Source organism: Alosa alosa, chromosome 15, assembly GCF_017589495.1.
Source record: "Alosa alosa isolate M-15738 ecotype Scorff River chromosome 15, AALO_Geno_1.1, whole genome shotgun sequence".
Taxonomy (NCBI): domain Eukaryota; kingdom Metazoa; phylum Chordata; class Actinopteri; order Clupeiformes; family Clupeidae; genus Alosa; species Alosa alosa.
Genome location: NC_063203.1, coordinates 18033689 through 18051796, shown reverse-complemented (window position 1 = coordinate 18051796; position 18108 = coordinate 18033689). Strand labels below are relative to the sequence as shown.

The following is an 18108-nucleotide window of genomic DNA, read 5'->3' as shown; positions in this document are numbered from 1 at the left end:
AAAACAATACACTGACCTAAGATATGAGATGACTCAAATTATAACTCACTGTAACCACTAACTGTCCCCCTTTCCTCCCTCAGTATCAACATTCAGGCTTAATTTCAGTAAAGATAATAAAAAACTAGTTCTCTTAGCCCTAAAGAATCAGTCACATCTCTTTGTGAACTTATTTGTGACCTGCTCTGACTGAAACAAGTTTTCCAACAAAACAGCCATGAGAGTCAGTGATACTTCTCTCCTCCACATACAAGCATTAAATTTTTTGTATAATTGTATTTTAACACAATAGACCACCAGAAGCACTGTGTTTTCTGTCCCTCTCTGGCTAGTCAGGCTTCACTCCTTGCAGTCTTTGCCACTTTTTCCAGCGAATGAGTACTTCAAGTGAGTGTGCATCATAGGGGCGGGGAAATGCCATTGTGAGGTCTGTAAACAAACTATAAACCAATTAGGAACCTAAGATGGGCTCAGTCTCCTTCCTTAAGAACTGTGCAGTCAAGAATCAATCTCACATCTGGGCAGAATATATGGACCCTTTCAAGAGAGTTCCATTATCAGCATCATAGTTGGCCCCACAATGGAATTTTAACATTCCATATCATAGCTGCCAACTCTCACGCATTGGCCGTGAGACACACGCATTTGATTAGTTTCACACACTCACACGCCACACCCACGATTTCTCACGCTGAAGTGTCAACCCGGTCGGTCAGATGCCTGAAAAATGAGTTTAGCCTATAGATCTACCTGTTGAGCCACGGTTATGCTTTCAGAGACGGTAAGAGGGTTCAAGAGCACCCCCTGTCTGTGGAATTTTCTAAATTTTCTCTCATTTGCGATGCTACTTCAAAAGCCATCCCAGGCGCATTCCCCCGGCTTCAGGTAGGCCTATGCTTTGAGTATTTTTCACGCTGAAGTGTCAACGTGGTAGGTAAAATACCTGGCAGATGAGGTTCAACTAAACTAAACCTATACATGATATCACACACATCATGTGAACGAGCGGAATCTAAGCTTTCCAATGATATTAGCGCCAAGTTGCTGTGATAAATGGTTCGTGAGAAAATTATCATTGAACCGACGTGCAATTTAGGCTAATCATATTTGCATTTTGCACACAGTGCACACCCATTACTCTCGGTTGTAATATCTCACTAACCCTTCACACAACATGTGGCAAACCTAATATCACAATAAACAGCAAACCGTACCGAATACGAGGATATAAAGCATGCCTCTGTTTTTGAAATTGCAACACATTTCTACATAGCCTCATTGGGGCTTAAATTATAATGTATTCTAATGTAAACTATTTGTCAGTAGGCCTACATACATTTTGTAAATTGCTCAGTAGATTATCCCACTATCATGGTTCTTATATTGTCAGGTTCCAGCCAATCCCACTTACACAGATAAATGAATATATTTATATTGCCATGCTTTCTAGTGACATTAATGCAAAAATATAAAGAAAATCAAATAAGGAGACACAAATATTGATATAAAGCCTGACATAAGCCATATGCAAACATTCACATCATGCAGATATGGGTACATCCTGAAAAAGGAATAGCCTGTAGGCTATGGCCATTACAATGACCAATATATTATCTTAAATGAACTAGCTGAAAAACACAGGTGACCACTTCTGCATAATTTCATGGAGTGCTGAACATTTCTGAACTGTGAAATGGACCATATGTTTTTGTGGTTGTGAACTTATTGCAATATCACCATAACTATTCCACCTGTGTATGCATGGTTATAATTCTGAAGTGCAAAATAGCTTAGGCTACAGCACAAATATTTCCATAAAAATAAGCAAGTCTGACCTCTGAATTTATTTTAAAAGTGCACCAGATTGATGCATTTAAAAGTTAAAATATACAAACATTTGTTAAATTCTTACAAAAACACCCATCCACTTTTAAAATTGTTAGTTTGGACCCCCCACTATTGCCGTGCGAAATACCAGTGCTGTTTGTGCGCCAAATAAATAATAACCTATAGGTTTATGTAAAACTCCCCATTAACAGCATCGTCACTAACCACAGCTAGACTGCACAATGGTAGGCCTTCAAAAGCATGACATTTTCGCTTTAGTTTGATATATAATTGACTTTATCGCTTTCATGCGTTCATTGAACGCTGCGGTGCTGTAATGGAAACCTTATTATGTAGCCAAGTAGCCTATATATTGAGTTATTTTTAAATTATGCCTGATTTACTTTTTTATTAATTTCAGTAGGCTGGCTTTATTTTGTTATATAGAAGTATGTAAATAACCTGTTAAAATGTACCAGAATTCAGGAAATTGCATCTAGTCCAAAAAAACAATTTCTGGGGGAGGACCCCCATGCCCCCCACTGAAATGTCCCACCCACTTTCAGAATGCCTCCAACGCCCATGGTCCTAGCATTAGGCTAGATCCCTTTGATACCAATATTAATTTAACTCTGGGACCCTGGTCCCTACATCTGAGAACCAATGTACTTTTTTTTTACTGTACGGTATAATGCTGAACGAGCCAAACAAAATTTCCGCAGCAAAATTTTGGTTGGCCGCACCAAATCTCACTCCAAGGTTTTTTGAAAAGTTGGCAGCCCTGCATATGTTATCTTAAAGGATCAGTATGTAGGAAATAATGGAAAATAAACTGTAAACATTTAAAAAATGATCACCATATGTTGTCAGAGAGTAAGGAAACACGATGAATTGAAGTAATGGCTTATTTGACAACATTACTCTAACCTCTAAAACCCCGTAAAACCAATGGAAAAAAATGAGTTACGGGGCGGAATCTCTTGGAATTTTCGTTTATGTTTTGAACGATTCATTCTAGAATAGTGTATTAATAATGGGCTAGCGCGTCCTCCTATTTGGGTTGCCAAATTAGCAAAGGCCAACTGTCAACAGCTGTCAGTTGTAGTCATGAATGCCTACAAGAGGCAGGCAAATTTCCTAAATTAAAACAAGAAACAAATTAAGTGGACATCGGAGGAGCTTCCTGAGATGGTGACGTCTTCGTCAAACGAAGAATATCAAGTCTGGCGCAGAGCTGGCCATATTTCTCCACAACAGGTAGCCTAGGCTAAACTTCATCTGCATCGCTAACTTCAGCTAAATATGTTACGTTGGTTAGAGAGGTATTTTTTGTTTTCACTGTTTCCGTAATGTGTAGCTGGGTTGGAGAAACGTTAAAGCAGCTGCAGGTCAACTAACGTTAGCTAAGTCTTCATTACATCTGGCAACCCAGAAGAGGCTCGCGTCTGGTAGTCTTGAGAACGTTCACCAGTGTTTTGATTTTGGCCTACAGAACGTTCGGTAACAATCCTACAAATCGCACCTTTAATGCAGAGGAAGTAGATTGGGGCCCAAATAGAACGTTCAACGTTCTTGTTTTTATTGTTGAAAGGGTCTATAGTTTAAAATATACAGTGCAGGGGAGACCATATAGGAATTACCACTACATCTGTCAGTACTAGATGGAGTGCCTACATTTTTATATTTTTGGACTTTTTATGACTTTAATGTGACAGGAAGCGTGTGGGAGACAGAGTCGGGGTGGGATACGGAAAGGGCCACAGGGGGGGTATCGAACCCGGGTCACCGGTGTACGGTGCAGGTGCCCCAGCCAGTTGCACCACAGCAACTCCTGGGGCCAGGAGTGCTTACATTATAAATACTAATCAAAGTGTTATAGGAGGAGAAAGTGGCAGAAGGAGGAGGTAGAGGAGGGTGGAGAGGATGGAGGTAGAGGAGGGTGGAGAGGATGGAGGTACTGTAGAAGAGAGAAAAGCATGGTAAGTGCACATCAGGTGTGTCAGAAGTGCTAGGAGAAGAGGTACCCTTGAAGAGTTGTGTAGCTGTGCAGCATGATGGTCAGTTTTCTTCCTTGTGGCTCCAGTTCCTCTGTCCTCGTCCGGCATCCAATGCACCTGAATATTAATATTTATTGCATTTATATGCACCTGAACCTAATATTTATTGCATGCATTGCAATCAATGCATTTTTCATATTACTGCTGCTGTACAGCCTTCACTGTATGTTTGTGCTGTTTCCCACATATGGGTGCGCCTAGATTGAGACAAACTTCCGCTGTCAAAAAGCACCTGAAGATGAATGCTTCAGTTGTACTAAAATGTGTACTCAGGCACCGAAAATCCTGCAGTGCTCCCTAGAGCTGCCCATAGTTTTAAGAGGCTTAAAAAAAACTCACAGACATTGTATTTCTTATGTTTTGGCACAACTGAAGCATTCATCTTTCAGCTCTTTGACAGCGATGACAACAAGCAAGAAACCGGTTCACCCACTCAGGCGCACCTGCAGGTGTACGACCATACGCACTGTGTGTACCATCAGGCTACTCAACAACGAGAGGTATTCCACTGTGTGTGTGTATTCACACCAAATTGGCCTACCATAAATTCCCAACTCTGCACAGTATCCCATTAACTGCATGACAGTTCTGTAAAATAAACACGTTATCAAATTCAACTTAATGCAGAACTATATGCACGCACACTTTTTTTGTTTGAGCAGTGTAAACAACGAGATGGTTGTGCAGAATTCATTCCCGCATTCCATAGCATTCATTCCTGCAGGCGCCCCTGCATCCACCTTAAGACAAAACTGCCATATTGACGTTACAAACTCTGTATATTATATTCATTCATTACACACAGACTGATCTTTTTCAAATGTTTATTTCTTTTCATTTTGATAATTATAACTGACAACTAATGAAAATCCCAAATTCAGTATTTTAGAAAATTAGAATATTACTTGCGACCAACACAAAAAAAGTATTTTTTAGAAATGTTGGCCAACTAAGTATGAACATGAAAAGTATGAGCATGTACAGCACTCAATACTTGGGGCTCCTTTTGTCTAAATTACTGCAGCAATGGGGCGTGGCATGGAGTCGATCTGTCTGTGGTACTGCTCAGGTGTTATGAGAGCCCAGGTTGCTCTGATAGTGGCCTTCAGCTCTTCTGCATTGTTGGGTCTGGCGTATCACATCTTTCTCTTCACAATACCCCATAGAAAATCTGGCACTGTGTGCAGGTGCCAAGTCCTGTTGGAAAATAAAATCTGCATCTTCATAAAGTTGGTCAGCAGCAGGAAGCATGAGGTGCTCTAAAACTTCCTGGTAGACGGCTGGGTTGACCTTAGACCTCAGAAAACACAGTGGACCAACACCAGCAGATGACATGGCACCCCAAACCATCACTGACGGTGGAAACTTTACATTGGACTTGAAGCAACGTGGATTTTGTGCCTCTGCTCTCTTCCTCCAGACTCTGGGACTTTGATTTCCAAAGGAAATGCAAAATTTACTTTCATCAGTCATCAGAGAACATAACTTTGGACCACTCAGCAGCAGTCCAGTCCTATTTGTCTTTAGCCCAGGCAAGACGCTTCTGACGCCGTCTCTTGTTCAAGAGTGGCTTGACACAAGGAATGCGACAGCTGAAACCTATGTCTTGCATACGTCTGTGCGTGGTGGTTCTTGAATCTTATCACCATTACTTTTCTCCATTTATACAAATGAGTTTCAGATCCATCATGAGCATTTTAGATTACTTAAATACACAGACGATATGGCCTTAGTTGCCCTATTACAGAGAGGGGACACTGAGAGAGAGCATTTATATTTCAACCAGGGGGTAATCCTACAAGATTGGTGTCAAACTAGTTTCTTGGAAATAAATGCCAGTAAGACAAAAGAGCTTGTTATTCAAAATGAGATAGAGAGGATCCTGCCAATAATAATCAAGGGACAGATAGTAGAAACAGTTCATGATTTTAATTATCTCGGTATATTGATGGCATGGCAAACTTACTTTTAAAGGGACACCAGGCAACATTTTCGTTAATCAATCATCTTCGTAAGACAGTATATAGTTAAATGACTCATTACAGGGCGAATGAAGACTCTCTCGCCTGCCCCTACTGCCTGTAGGAAGAATATCCCGCTTGCAAGTTCGGTGTATCCTACCCGCCGACCTTCAGTCTCACAAAGTCTCAGACATCACAAGAAGCAGGATCAGTTTACATTCTGCATCCCCAGCACAGAGGCAGGCTAACGAAACGCTAGCGATTGTTGCAAACGTGTGTATAATGGCAGAGCCGGCGAAGAAGCAGCGAAAACCCTCGACAGAAGATGCAAAGAAAAGGAAAAGAGCTTCAGACTGAGCGAGGGCTCGCACACGTATCAATACGTACATACGCTAGGGGGAGCTTCGTAGAGAAAAATCATCAGGCTTGCCTGGTGTCCCTTTAAGGAAAAACACTGATTTTATCTTTAAGAGGATCTTTAACAGCTTTAACTGCTACGAAAGCTCAACAACTTTGGAGTGAACAAAAACATCCTGGAAACTGTATATAAAAGCTTAGTGGAAAGTGTCCTATCTTTTAACATGATCATGTGGCATGGTAACCTAAACATCCAAAGGAGGAACAAACTGCGAATAGTGAGCATGCCCTCAAAAATGATAGGGAAGCAAAAAAAGGCAGTATTTATGAGGAACACATTACAGACAAAGCTGAATAAATTATTAGTGACCCCTCCCACCCACTACACAGCAAATTTCAACTCCTACCGTCAGGGAGGCGTTTTAGTAGCCTAGAAATCTAGACGCACCCTAGCGGGCTAGTCTAGCAACTCTCCTTTGGCTTGTGAGCTCGAAAAATTAAACTTCTATCAGGCCAATCAAATCGTGTATAGAGTCGTTAGGCAGGCTTAACATAATGATTGATGGCAGAGTTGCAACGGTTTGGCTTGAATTCCCTGCTACTTGAAAACAAATAAGATGGATGTTGCTGTTGGCGAACAGTGTGACACGAGTTAAGCTTTTATTAAGTTGGCAAAAGTTTGAACTAGCCAACTAGCTCCGCTGGTGGGAAATGCATGGGACTCATAGCGCTGTCCTATTGCGTGCAGAGGGAATTTGAAAGACAACCGATTATCCCGCCATTCGGACTGAGCACTGCGAACAGTGAGTGCCCAGACCCTACATTTTAATGTGGGTCTGGCTCGTCAGGCTAGCGTTTTAGAGTACCAACAGCAAACAGAAACATCTTTAAGAAATCCTTCGTCCCCAATGTTGTGAAGGTGCTAAATAACACTAGAAACCTTACATAAGAATGGAATGTAGGGCGAGACAGACTTCCGGGTTGCAGGTTCTATGCACAGCAAGCATTTTTAGTAGGCTATACTTATCTATTTATTTATTTATTTATTTTAGGAACCTCTGTAATGTCATTTTCCATTAAATGTATTGTCTGTATTGTCTGTCTTGCCGTCATGCTATGTACTGGTTTTTTTTTGTTTTTTTGTCCTGTCTCCCTTGTACTCTCCAAAAGAAATTTTTCACATCTGTGGATAATAAAGTTTTTCGTATTCATATTCGTAAGCACTGACTCCTGTACTAACTGTAGTCCACTCTTTGTGAATCTCCCCCACATTTTTGAATGGGTTTTGTTTCATAATCCTCTCCAGGGTGCGGTTATCCCTATTGCTTGTACACTTTTTTCTACCACATCTTTTCTTTCCCTTCGCCTCTCTATTAATGTGCTTGGACACAGAGCTCTGTGAACAGCCAGCCTCTTTAGCAATAACATTTTGTGTCTTGCCCTCCTTGTAGTGATGTTACGGTTGATACCGAGGCTCCGAAGCGTGTGTCGAGAACGTCAAGCCATTCCCAGCAAAGCCCGTATCGAGGCTTGAGCTGTATTGGTAATTTGACGTCAGGCGTGACGTTCGAGGCCTCTTGCTTTTGTGTGTGTAAGTGTGTGTGTGTGTGTGTGTGTGTGTTAGGGGGCTAATAGTGTGTGTGTTTATGTGTGTGTGTGTGTGTGTGTGTGTGTTTATGTCTGTGCATTTGTGTGGGTGGGTGTTTATGTGTGTGTGTGTTTATGTGTGTGCTTGTGTGTGTGTGTGTGTGTGTGTGTGTGTGTGTGTGTGTGTGTGCGGGTGTGCGTGGATGCATGTGTGCAAATCACAAATGTGTGGGTATGGGCTAGCTTGATGCGGGCTCATGAGACTAACATACCATAAACATTGTGTATTTTGGGTGCGATGGTTCAGGTAGTTATTTAGAACAAAACTGCATTTTTTGGGTTCTGCTTTTTTTAAAATCACTTGTTGTCCTGATTTTTCCTGTGGATCTTAGTGGGCACTGAGGATGCAATAATTTCATTGATAGTTTTTTCATATTTACTATTTCAATTGTTCCATATAAAAATTCAGTACTTAGTATGTGTTTTATGTAGTTTGTGGAGGACTGGTTCAGACACGTCACATCCATAACGTGAAAATGTCACATCCATAACGTAATATTTCCTACATAATGCATTACAAAAAATATGCATAGTTTCATAAACACACTTTTTGTGTTCATTCAATTCTCCTTCATGCTACATATGTCATGGTTTTGGCAGTTTCCTTCAACATTCACAGAGTTTTTAGAAAACCTGTAATCTCTCATTAAAATGTGTCTATTTCATGTCACATCCATAACGCTGATAAAATGCCATGTATTCTTAGGATGTAAATGATTATATGAAATTTGAGGATATGTCAGCATGGACAGAGGTTGCATTAAAAGTTATGCAAATGAATTCACTGATAATTTTGTCCAAGGCATTTCGTTTACCAATATGAGTCCAACTGTCACATCCATAACGCTGAAACTGCAGTGTCAGGACTAGAAAATAAACTCCCCTATGCCTTGCCACTTGGTTTCGAGGGACAAAGGGTAGAGGAAGGGGATTACGGCGTTACGGCGCTCCCGTGATGTCACATTGTCGCGCTACATCGGGAATGGCGAGTATGTAGACGCCTGTATGGATGTCGAGTATGTAGACTGACCTTTATGTAACTTGTGAATGGATGACAATAGAGCATGTTCTTATGTGTAACATGGCCAATAGAATCCACTCGTTACAATACACGAAGATGGTGCATCATATTACATTTCCCCCATCAATCTCTAGATCAGAGATAAGGGACAGGTGCAACCCCTAGCAAAGCCCTTTATCCCTAAACAATGCAGAGTTGTGACAACAAACTAACCTGTAATTTATGACTGCCCTCAAACTGTTTGTTGTGTCAGCGCTATTCAGCTTGGCTAGAATAAAGTACTAGAACCCAATGTGCTGATTGTGAGACTATAAATATTGCCACTGTTTTGTCATTTGAAGACCTTTGGTTTTAGTCATGACAGTCAAGGTCTAGTCTAGTGTAGCCTATGTCAAGTTACAGGTTTGGGAAGCCTCCCACATTGGCCACAAGAGGGCATTACACACAAAGCCATGCACGAGGAGGTTTTTGTTTTGCATGACTGTATGAATGTTCATTAAAAATGAATGAATGTTAAAAATTGCTAACTGGACAGAGTGTTTAAAATGAAAGGTATTTATCATTCATAGACAAAATGCAAATTTAATTGTTTGACAATAAGGCTTTTCACATCTTGACTCATTTTCTTTATCGATTTGATATTGAATAAAACTATTTGCATATTTCATCATTCAAATGGCCCATTTTCATAAAAAAAAAAATATGAAGTAAACAATTAATTAACTTGAAGGCTGCCAATAAGACATGAACAATAATATACCATGTAACATGGGTTTGGATTGTGTGACCCTGACTGGATTCTAGTCAGCCTGTGTATAAACAAATAATAATCAAAAGATAAATACTGAGTCTTTGTCCATCACAGAAGCAACCTAAATAGCTTGGGTGGACACTCAGTCCACCATGTACGTAAGCGAGGAAGGTAACTGATTGTTTGCCACTGGTGTCTGATTCAGTTTACGGGACAAAGTGATTTAGCTGTCTTTAACATCTCTCTCCCCCACCCTCACATACACACACACACACACACCACACACACACACAGTATTCACAAAGTTACATAACACCATAATTCCCAAAGCAGGAGGAAAAGGAAGGAAAAGGAACAAGAAAGTGAAAAAAAACTGCAGAAAAGTAAATAATCTACCTAAAGCAACACTGCGGTGGATTTCTTTTAGAGAGATTCATCCAATAAAATCTTTGTATAACACCTGCGTTTCCAATATATGATGCATGATCCCTTCCATACCAACCCTAAACATTTCAGTAAGAGTGTAAAACTTTGCCCATGCAGTTAAAAATATCACACAAAAAGGCAGTTTTGAAGTAAAAACATTTATTTTGTCACATTTTCCTATACAACCCTTTTACAAAACATAATACTTCATACATTGCAGGAATGACAATAATAACAAAATGATTAATTGCAAAATTATATATAGATTCATATATTCAATATCCAAAATACATTGCATATATAAAGTAGCCCATTTCCCCAAATCTGATTGTAATGCTTCTTAGAGGTGAGGAAGAGAGCTTTTAGATTACTGCTTGGAATGTTTATGCTACAGGTTTCATCTGAATCAAGCTTGAACTTTCAAACTTGAACTCCATATAATGACTGAGTTTTAAACTTGAACTCAGTATAATGATCAACTGTTCAGTATAATGTTCAACTTTGCATATAACTTCCAGCTAATGCAGAGGTTCAAGAAAAGCTGCCAAAGTCATATTTGGTTTTGCTTGAACAATTTTAAGGTGATCTTTTTTTGCTAACAGCAGAACAAACACAACAACCTTGGTGTATCTCAGAACCGATCCATAGCATTCAACTTTTAAACAGGTGGCTGTGGGTTTATGTGGCAAAAAAGTCATTTAAAAAAATCACCTTTTTGTTAAAAAATAACTCATTGCCATGGCAAGACAGCGAGGCCATAAGAAAATGTATTCAGAGTACAAAACGAAACATTCATAAAGTTATTGCCCAAATGTACAGATACAAAACACTTTACTGTTGTACAAACTACCTTCATTAACGGCTTTAAAAAAGTCTGCATTTGACCGAGGTCAACTCGTATTAATCTTATTGGTCTTTCAATACTGTCACATATGAAAATAAATCTGCATAATTTATACAGTAAGATGCTTTTAATGCCTAGTTGACCGTTGATTAAAAAATAATAGCAAATAGGTCTGACAAACGCACAGCGTTCGCGAATCTGAGGATTTCTCCGGTTTCAAACTTTTGTGTCCTTAAACTGTTTTTGTTCACTTATTTAAAATTTATCTCTTCTTTTTTTTTCCTAAGAGGTACTTAGCACAATGTCAACATTCAGCTGTGCAGTTATCTTCATTTCTTGCATTAATGCATTGTGTTGGAGCATGAAGGAATGTATATTCAGTTTTACATTAACGACTGCAGGCAGTTTCTGTGAAGTCACTTTTTTTTCTGAGATCAGTTAAGAGGAAGACCTAGGATATTCACAAGCTAGAAACTCAACGCACACAGATATCTGCCCAAAGGAGTAAAGACAAAACCACTGCGAGATGAAACTCCATTAAAGCAAAAATAAAAGAGGAGTGTCAAATTTGGAACCACTGAGCTTTCACATCGATTCTGGTACACTCTCATAAAGCTTCCTTAATTTATATGTGCTTTGGATGGGGGCAAGAGAGACGATCTCTAGTAAATGCCAATAGGCCACAGAACCATCTGAGTACGTTATGTTAGGCACTTCAGACTGCGGTTACCAACTTTCTTCGTTCCAGTTAGGAGGACAAGAGAAGTGTGATCACTACGTTCCAGTTGCCAGATTTTAGTCAGCATTGAGACATTCCCTTCTGTAAGGCAGTCAGTTCCCTGCAGATCGACGGGATTCTTTTGACAAACACGAAAGACGCAGACAGGCGCAAAGAGGAGTCAGACAACACAGGTCCAGATGGGGGGTCATTTTAAGACAGGCACCTCTGGGTAACTTTGGGAAGAGATTGAGACCCACGGTCCCTGGGTCCATGGCGTCACCCTCGATGGTGATCATAGTGTTCTTCTCGGGTCCTTCTAAGGTCTCTAGCGTCCGTGTGTTTCTTTGGAGAGGGGGCTCTCAGGTTAGCCTGTGGTACAGCTTTTGTGGGGAAAGGAGAGCCCAAAACATATATAAACACACACACACACACACACACACACACACACACACACACACACACACACACACACAGACACATCCATACATACATACACACACACACACACAGACATACACATACACACGCCAATATAAAACAAAAACAACAGAAGAATGAAACAGTCCTTTGTCTTGTGAATAAGTAGTACTCCATTCTAAGTGGATTGACAAATCCAGTTTCTTTTTTTCTTTATTTAGTTAATTAATATCCTTCCATTGTTTTGGCAAGTTCAGATTGAAAAGCTTAAAGAGAACAAGGAGAAAAATCCCCTTTTCCCCCCTTCATTTTGGTTTCCTTTTTGCAAGTGCAGGCAGAACACTCCTGTTTAGGCTTGAGTGGGTGAAAGAGAGCAGGCCTTAGTAGTAGCTCCCCAGGTGTGAGGGCACATGGGAGTTAGGGTGGCGCGGGACGCTGGGGCTGGGGTAGATGCCCCCGGCTGGGGAGCTCCAGTAGGAGGCAGTGGGTCCGAAGAAGTTGGAGGTGGTGACAGGCATAGACGGCGGGTGGGGAGACACAAAGTTGACCTTCTGCTGGTGGCTGTGGTAGGACGGCACGTAGGCCAGATCAGACGGGTACTTGTACATGGTGGACTCGGTGGGGTGTGGCTGCAGTGCCTGGGCGATGCCGTGGAAGTCGAACTTGTAGGCGTAGCGCTTGCCGTGCACCTTGGTCATGATGTTCTTGTCGTAGTAGTAGCGCAGTGCGCGGCTCAGCTTGTCGTAGTTCATGTTGGGCTTGCTCTTGCGCTCGCCCCAGCGTCGCGCCACCTCGTCCGGGTCCGTCATCTTGAACTCGCCGTTGGTGCCCTCCCAGGTGATGCAGCCGGCGTTGGCGCTGTCCGACAGCAGCTCGAGCAGGAACTGCCACAGCTGGATTTGTCCAGAGCCTGCGGGGTGGGGTTGTATAAAAAAAGGCATCTTAATCAGAGCCATTCACCCCACACATAAACAACGAGGCAATTAAAATCTCATTTAAACATATGGATGATTAATCCCCTTGGGACAGAATAAAATCACTGCGGTGAGACCTGACTCTGAGCCAAGCTTCCATTTGCACGTACATTAGATGCTTTTATTAGGAACTGCTGCATTTTGCTCTGCGCCATTTTTATGCTAAGTGCTATATGGCACAGGTTCAAAACCCAGGAGCCTGCTGGCCCCTTTGACAGCACACGGAGGTTGTTTATTACCTGGGTTGGCTAATCGACTACTTGTTGGTCCCAGGATCTGGTATGGATCTGGAAAAAAAAACAGAGGAATTCAGCAACAATGACTGGATTAGTGGCTAAAAGAGCTTGGTTTAATTCAACTTTTCACCTGAGTTGAGATCTTATCTTTGATCTAACAAATGCTGTGTTAAAAAAAAATGGCATAGTACACAGCACATGATTCTTAGCATTTCCAACAAACACCCAAAAGGTATGACACAGTAATTGAGATAATGTCTTTTTAATGTCCTTCTCAAATCAAATAGCAAATACCGGTCCATTTGTATCATTTGCAAGTACGACTTGGATATTTTTATACTATTAATTTAATTTGTAATATCCAATTGCGAAACATGACGGATGGTATATGTATTTGTGTGGGTCAGAGTCTTTTGTAATATCCAATTGCGAAACATGACGGATGGTATATGTATGTGTGTGGGTCAGAGGTGTGGTGGTCATTTGTTTGCTTGTTTGCGTGTTTGCACGACTGGCTGAGGATCCGCTGCTTACCAGGCTGAGGCCGCGGTTGCTCCGTGGTCTTGGACACATTCTGTGTGACCACGGCTGGAGAGCCTGAGACAAGTGAAAAAGAGTGAGGGAAAAAGAAGGGAACATTTAGGGAACGAAAGAGAGAGAGAGTGAAAAAAAAAACGAAAGTAGGCCAAGCAGGCAGGCAAGGCAGACACATCAAGTACACTTTCCCCCCAACATGCCGAGCCGGCTCCAAAGAAAACAGCTGCAGTAGCTGGTCGCGCCGCTAAGTGCTTAATGGGGCTGTAAAGCGCTCTGTGTCCCTACTCCGAGTTCTTTACCGTTGGACACCTGCCCTGCAGTATGGACTTTGGCTTTGGTCGTGTTCTTTCTCTACCTGTGTACTGGCTTCACAAGAATGTGGGCCAAGACGTATCAAATACAAGGAGAGAAAACTTGTGTCCTCAAATATAAATAAGTTGAACATCTGCAATACGCATTAATGTTATGATGTTATTTCGTACATGGACAGCAGTTGGCTCACTTCACCACAGATAGGCAGGACTGAATGTCTTGAATCTTAACTCACCTTTGCCGCTGTGCATGTTGTTCGACCAGCCTGATCGTCGAACAGCATCATAAGATGGGTCTGTGGATGACAAACAAATGAAAATATTTTAAAATATATTAATCTATAAATCCCCCATATATATAAGGATATATCATTTAATGATTAAATTATTTAATAATTTATCATTAAATGAATTAAATCATCATTTATATTGATGGTCCAAGCCTTGGTATTCAGGTATTCTTAAATTCACTTTGTTTTCACCCATCAACCCAACCTATTTGCAAATGGAGGATCTCTTCAAATAAAATAATGCCTCCAGGGGCCTCAGTGCCAAAGATAGCTGCCAGCAGACAACCCTAAAAATTGTCCATCTGCCGGCATGTCTGGTAGTCTGTCTGTCCCACAGAACCTGAGCAGGATATCTGGCCAAGCAGTGTGGTTTTCTTCTGGCAGACGCACATGTCTCAGGCAGAGAAAGGGGGTGGGGGTGGGGAGGGGGTTCACAAGATGGTTTCAATAAAATTACAGTTGTAGGGAGCAGGTTGCAACACCCGGGCTGGTGTGTATGCGTCCCTCGCGATACGAGATGCGAGACGTTCGTTTCCTTCTCTCTTGCTTCACACTCGCACACTTGATTGAATGTGGTCTCTACCACCACCAGTAACAATCAATCATCGTTCACCATCTGCAGATCATTTGGAGGATGCATCTTTCCCAATCAACACACAAAGAACTGTTTGCTCCTTGTGTTGTGTGCAGTGAATGTTTTACTATCATTACAGCTAAAGACACAACTCGCTCATTTGCAGGATCCTTTGTTGAAAGTCAAAAACAGGCCATTTCAAAAGTCACAACACAGCCGGAAAGCCACAAGCTGTTTCAACATCAAAATGTGTGTGTGTGTGTGAGAGATTATATGTGGTGATGGCTTTTTTGTAATTAGAGAATCTCTGCCTTGTTGTTTTCCGTGTGTGTGTGTGTGTGTGTGTGTGTGTGTGTGTGTGTGTGTGTGTGTGTGTGTGTGTGTGTGTGTGTGTGTGTGTGTGTGTGTGTCCTGTGTGTGTGTGTGTGTGTGTGTGTGTGTGTAGACCGCATTCTATACTTTGTACCGCGTGCTCTCATGCTTCTATAATCACGCCATCATGCCTCCGAGCATCGCACTGATCCCCCCTCCCCTCTACCATACGGAAATTACTGCAACTTCCACGGAGCTAAATATGATTTTACTTATGCCCCAGTCTGTGGAGCTGACCTGATGACCCTTATTAGGGTCACTGAGGGGACAGCCACGGTTGACTGCTTGACCCACAAGGGCCTCTACTGAAGCCCAACAACACGTAGACTATGAAAGGGATGAAACTAACCTGTGCTGTTGTTTGTTTTTTGGAATATATTCTCAATGCGTGCCTTTACCACTTCACGTGTGATGTTACATAAACAGTGGATTGTGGTTTTGAAAGAGTAAGTGACAAAAGCTCCTCAGTGTGATACCTCTCTGGCATTCATTAAAGTTTATATAATACCAGTCAAATAGAGAGAGAGAGAGAGAAAAAGAACACGTGAGGTGTCATTATGCTGGATAGATGGGTCAGATTGGTGCAGTTTCTCACTTCTTTGGTTACAGGTTTATATTGAACCCCTTGGTGGCATTCAGTGTGTTTTCACAGGGATCCGGTGTCGTCACATTAACCACACTCAACTAACTGCCAGCGACAGTCCATAAACAGGCCGCGAAACACGAGTCAACACTGCCCCCCTCTGGAAAAGACACTCACATTCCCGGAAACTCCGTTAATGTGGATTTATGACACATTTACCATCAACAACAAAGAAATAATGTTGAGCTTGGACGCGCTCGCTCTTGGAGCGCCGTCATAAAACAAAACGACACGGCTCATGTGTTTTCGTATCACAACATGTCTGGTGCCTAAATAAATCTGGAGGAGCAGAAGTTCTGCCAGAAGCGGAGTCCCTCCACAGCAGTTCTCGACCGAAAAAGAAGAAAGTGAATTTCGTAATTTGGCATGTAACAATCAGACCTGAATTAGCGTCTTTTCCCCCTCCCTTTCTCTGCTCTGCAAGCACGTCAATGCTGCAAAAAGGCTTTAGAGCTCTGTGTTTTTTCTTTCTGTCTGAGAAAAGAGCCAGCCAGATCAACTATTTTCTGTTGCCCCAGGGTCGCACAAAGGTAGCAGTGCTGCTGTGGCACAAAATCAGCGGTGCTGAGATGAGGACTATTAGTCAAAATGAGACATATTTTGTGTGACGACTGCCAATTCACTACTCAAAAGAAAGACTAGAAGGGTGCACTCCCACACTTCACTCTGCTTCATTTTCTCTCCTCTCTCTCTTATTTTATCTTGGGGGTTGCTTGCATTTGTGTACTAGAAAGTATGTGTGTGTGTGTGTGTGTGTGTGTGCTGGTGGTTCTAGAGTTGAGCACCATGGATCCTGTCAGCTCCAATCTGAAGCAGTGCTGCAGGACAGCCAAAGAGCAGGATTGGTGGAGGTTTGGGGAGTGGGGTGGGGGTGGGTTGGGGGTTAAGCGTTGGGGTGGGGAGGTTTTTTTGGGGGGTGGTGGGGGGGGGTTGGAGTCCTGGGAGAGGAGCGTTTCCTGCCCGCCTCGCCTGCAGACAACCTCTCTTTGTTTTACTGGCCCTTTTTCCCCTCACTTTTTTCACCCCCTTCTACTGTGAAAAAACACACACGGGGCTACCTCCTTCCAAGAGCAGAAGAAAGGTCACAAACCAAAAGCTGGGGGAGATGGAGAGAGTTGGGGGAGCGGGAGAGGGAGAGAAAGTGAGTTAAGAGAGGGAAAAAAACGTGAGGCCCGCACAGACGAACACACAACTTTGGAATTTGTTCTTTTTTTGGGTTTTATGGAGGGTGGGGGGTTGCAAAAACAACAGTGGTGGCCGATCTTGCTACTGTCATACCAGGGAGGAAGAGGCAGTGTAAACTGTTCTTCGCTCGAGACACAACAACAAAGCACGTAGCTCCTGCTGTACGTCGTGCACTTATTATGGAGACCTTCTACACCCATAATTCAATCAGGCTAAATCAATCTGAGAAAGCAACTTAAGGGGCGACCAGACGCCCCTGTAAAACCCAGAGCACTGTAATTTCCAGACAGATCAGCAGCATAACCCACATTGGGAACCAGCAGATAGCCTCAGAACGAGAGTACAAAGTATGTGTATATCAGGACAGACCTGGGGCCAGGCAAAAAAAAAAACTATCCCAAAACGCAGACACAAGCATGAAGCCCTGAATCCCCTCTCTCTGTGTGTTGTGTTTCACTTTTTCATTTTTTCGTCCCTCTCTCTCTCTCTCTCTCTCTCTCTCTCTCTCTCTCTCTCTCTCTCTCTCTCTCTCTCTTTCTCTCTCTCTCCAGCCCACTCCTTCTCGAGCGCGGCAGTGAGTTTCCACTCCAGGCTGGGTGTGGTGCCTGCTCCTCAGAGACCCGACTGCGGAGCGGCTAGTCAAAACAAGAGCCGAGCTGTACCGCCATGTCTAGACCAGCGCGGCGCTCCAACAACAAACTCTGCCTGAGGGGGAACGGCCCGGACGATGACTCCTCAGTATCACTTTCTCTCACAGGGTGTATGTGGAGGAGGGATGTACAGCACAGCACAGCACAGCACTCCTATTCTATTTACTTATGATGTGATCAGGGCCGTGAAGTTCGTCAGTTAAGGGTGTAAGTGACAAATATTGTCAAACGTCCAAATGTTGTCAAATATCCAAACGCCTGAAAAAGTGTCAACATTAACACGATTGTGTAGGCGCTGTCTCAGAAT

General features: G+C 42.3%; 1 protein-coding gene across 7 annotated transcripts in view; it reads right to left on the bottom strand.

Moving 5' to 3' along the window:
• Positions 1-10189: 10189 nt before the first annotated feature.
• Positions 10190-18108, bottom strand: part of fli1 (Fli-1 proto-oncogene, ETS transcription factor) — a 31808-nt gene continuing 23889 nt past the window's right edge. For all 7 annotated transcript variants that reach the window (XM_048264696.1, XM_048264697.1, XM_048264701.1 and 4 more), the window contains 4 exons: positions 14324-14383; positions 13774-13836; positions 13243-13290; positions 10190-12939 (listed from right to left, as the gene is read on the bottom strand). In XM_048264696.1, the coding sequence (XP_048120653.1) occupies positions 12410-12939; positions 13243-13290; positions 13774-13836; positions 14324-14383 (701 nt within the window). In that variant the 3' untranslated portion in view covers positions 10190-12409. The remainder of the gene's footprint in view (positions 12940-13242; positions 13291-13773; positions 13837-14323; positions 14384-18108) is intronic.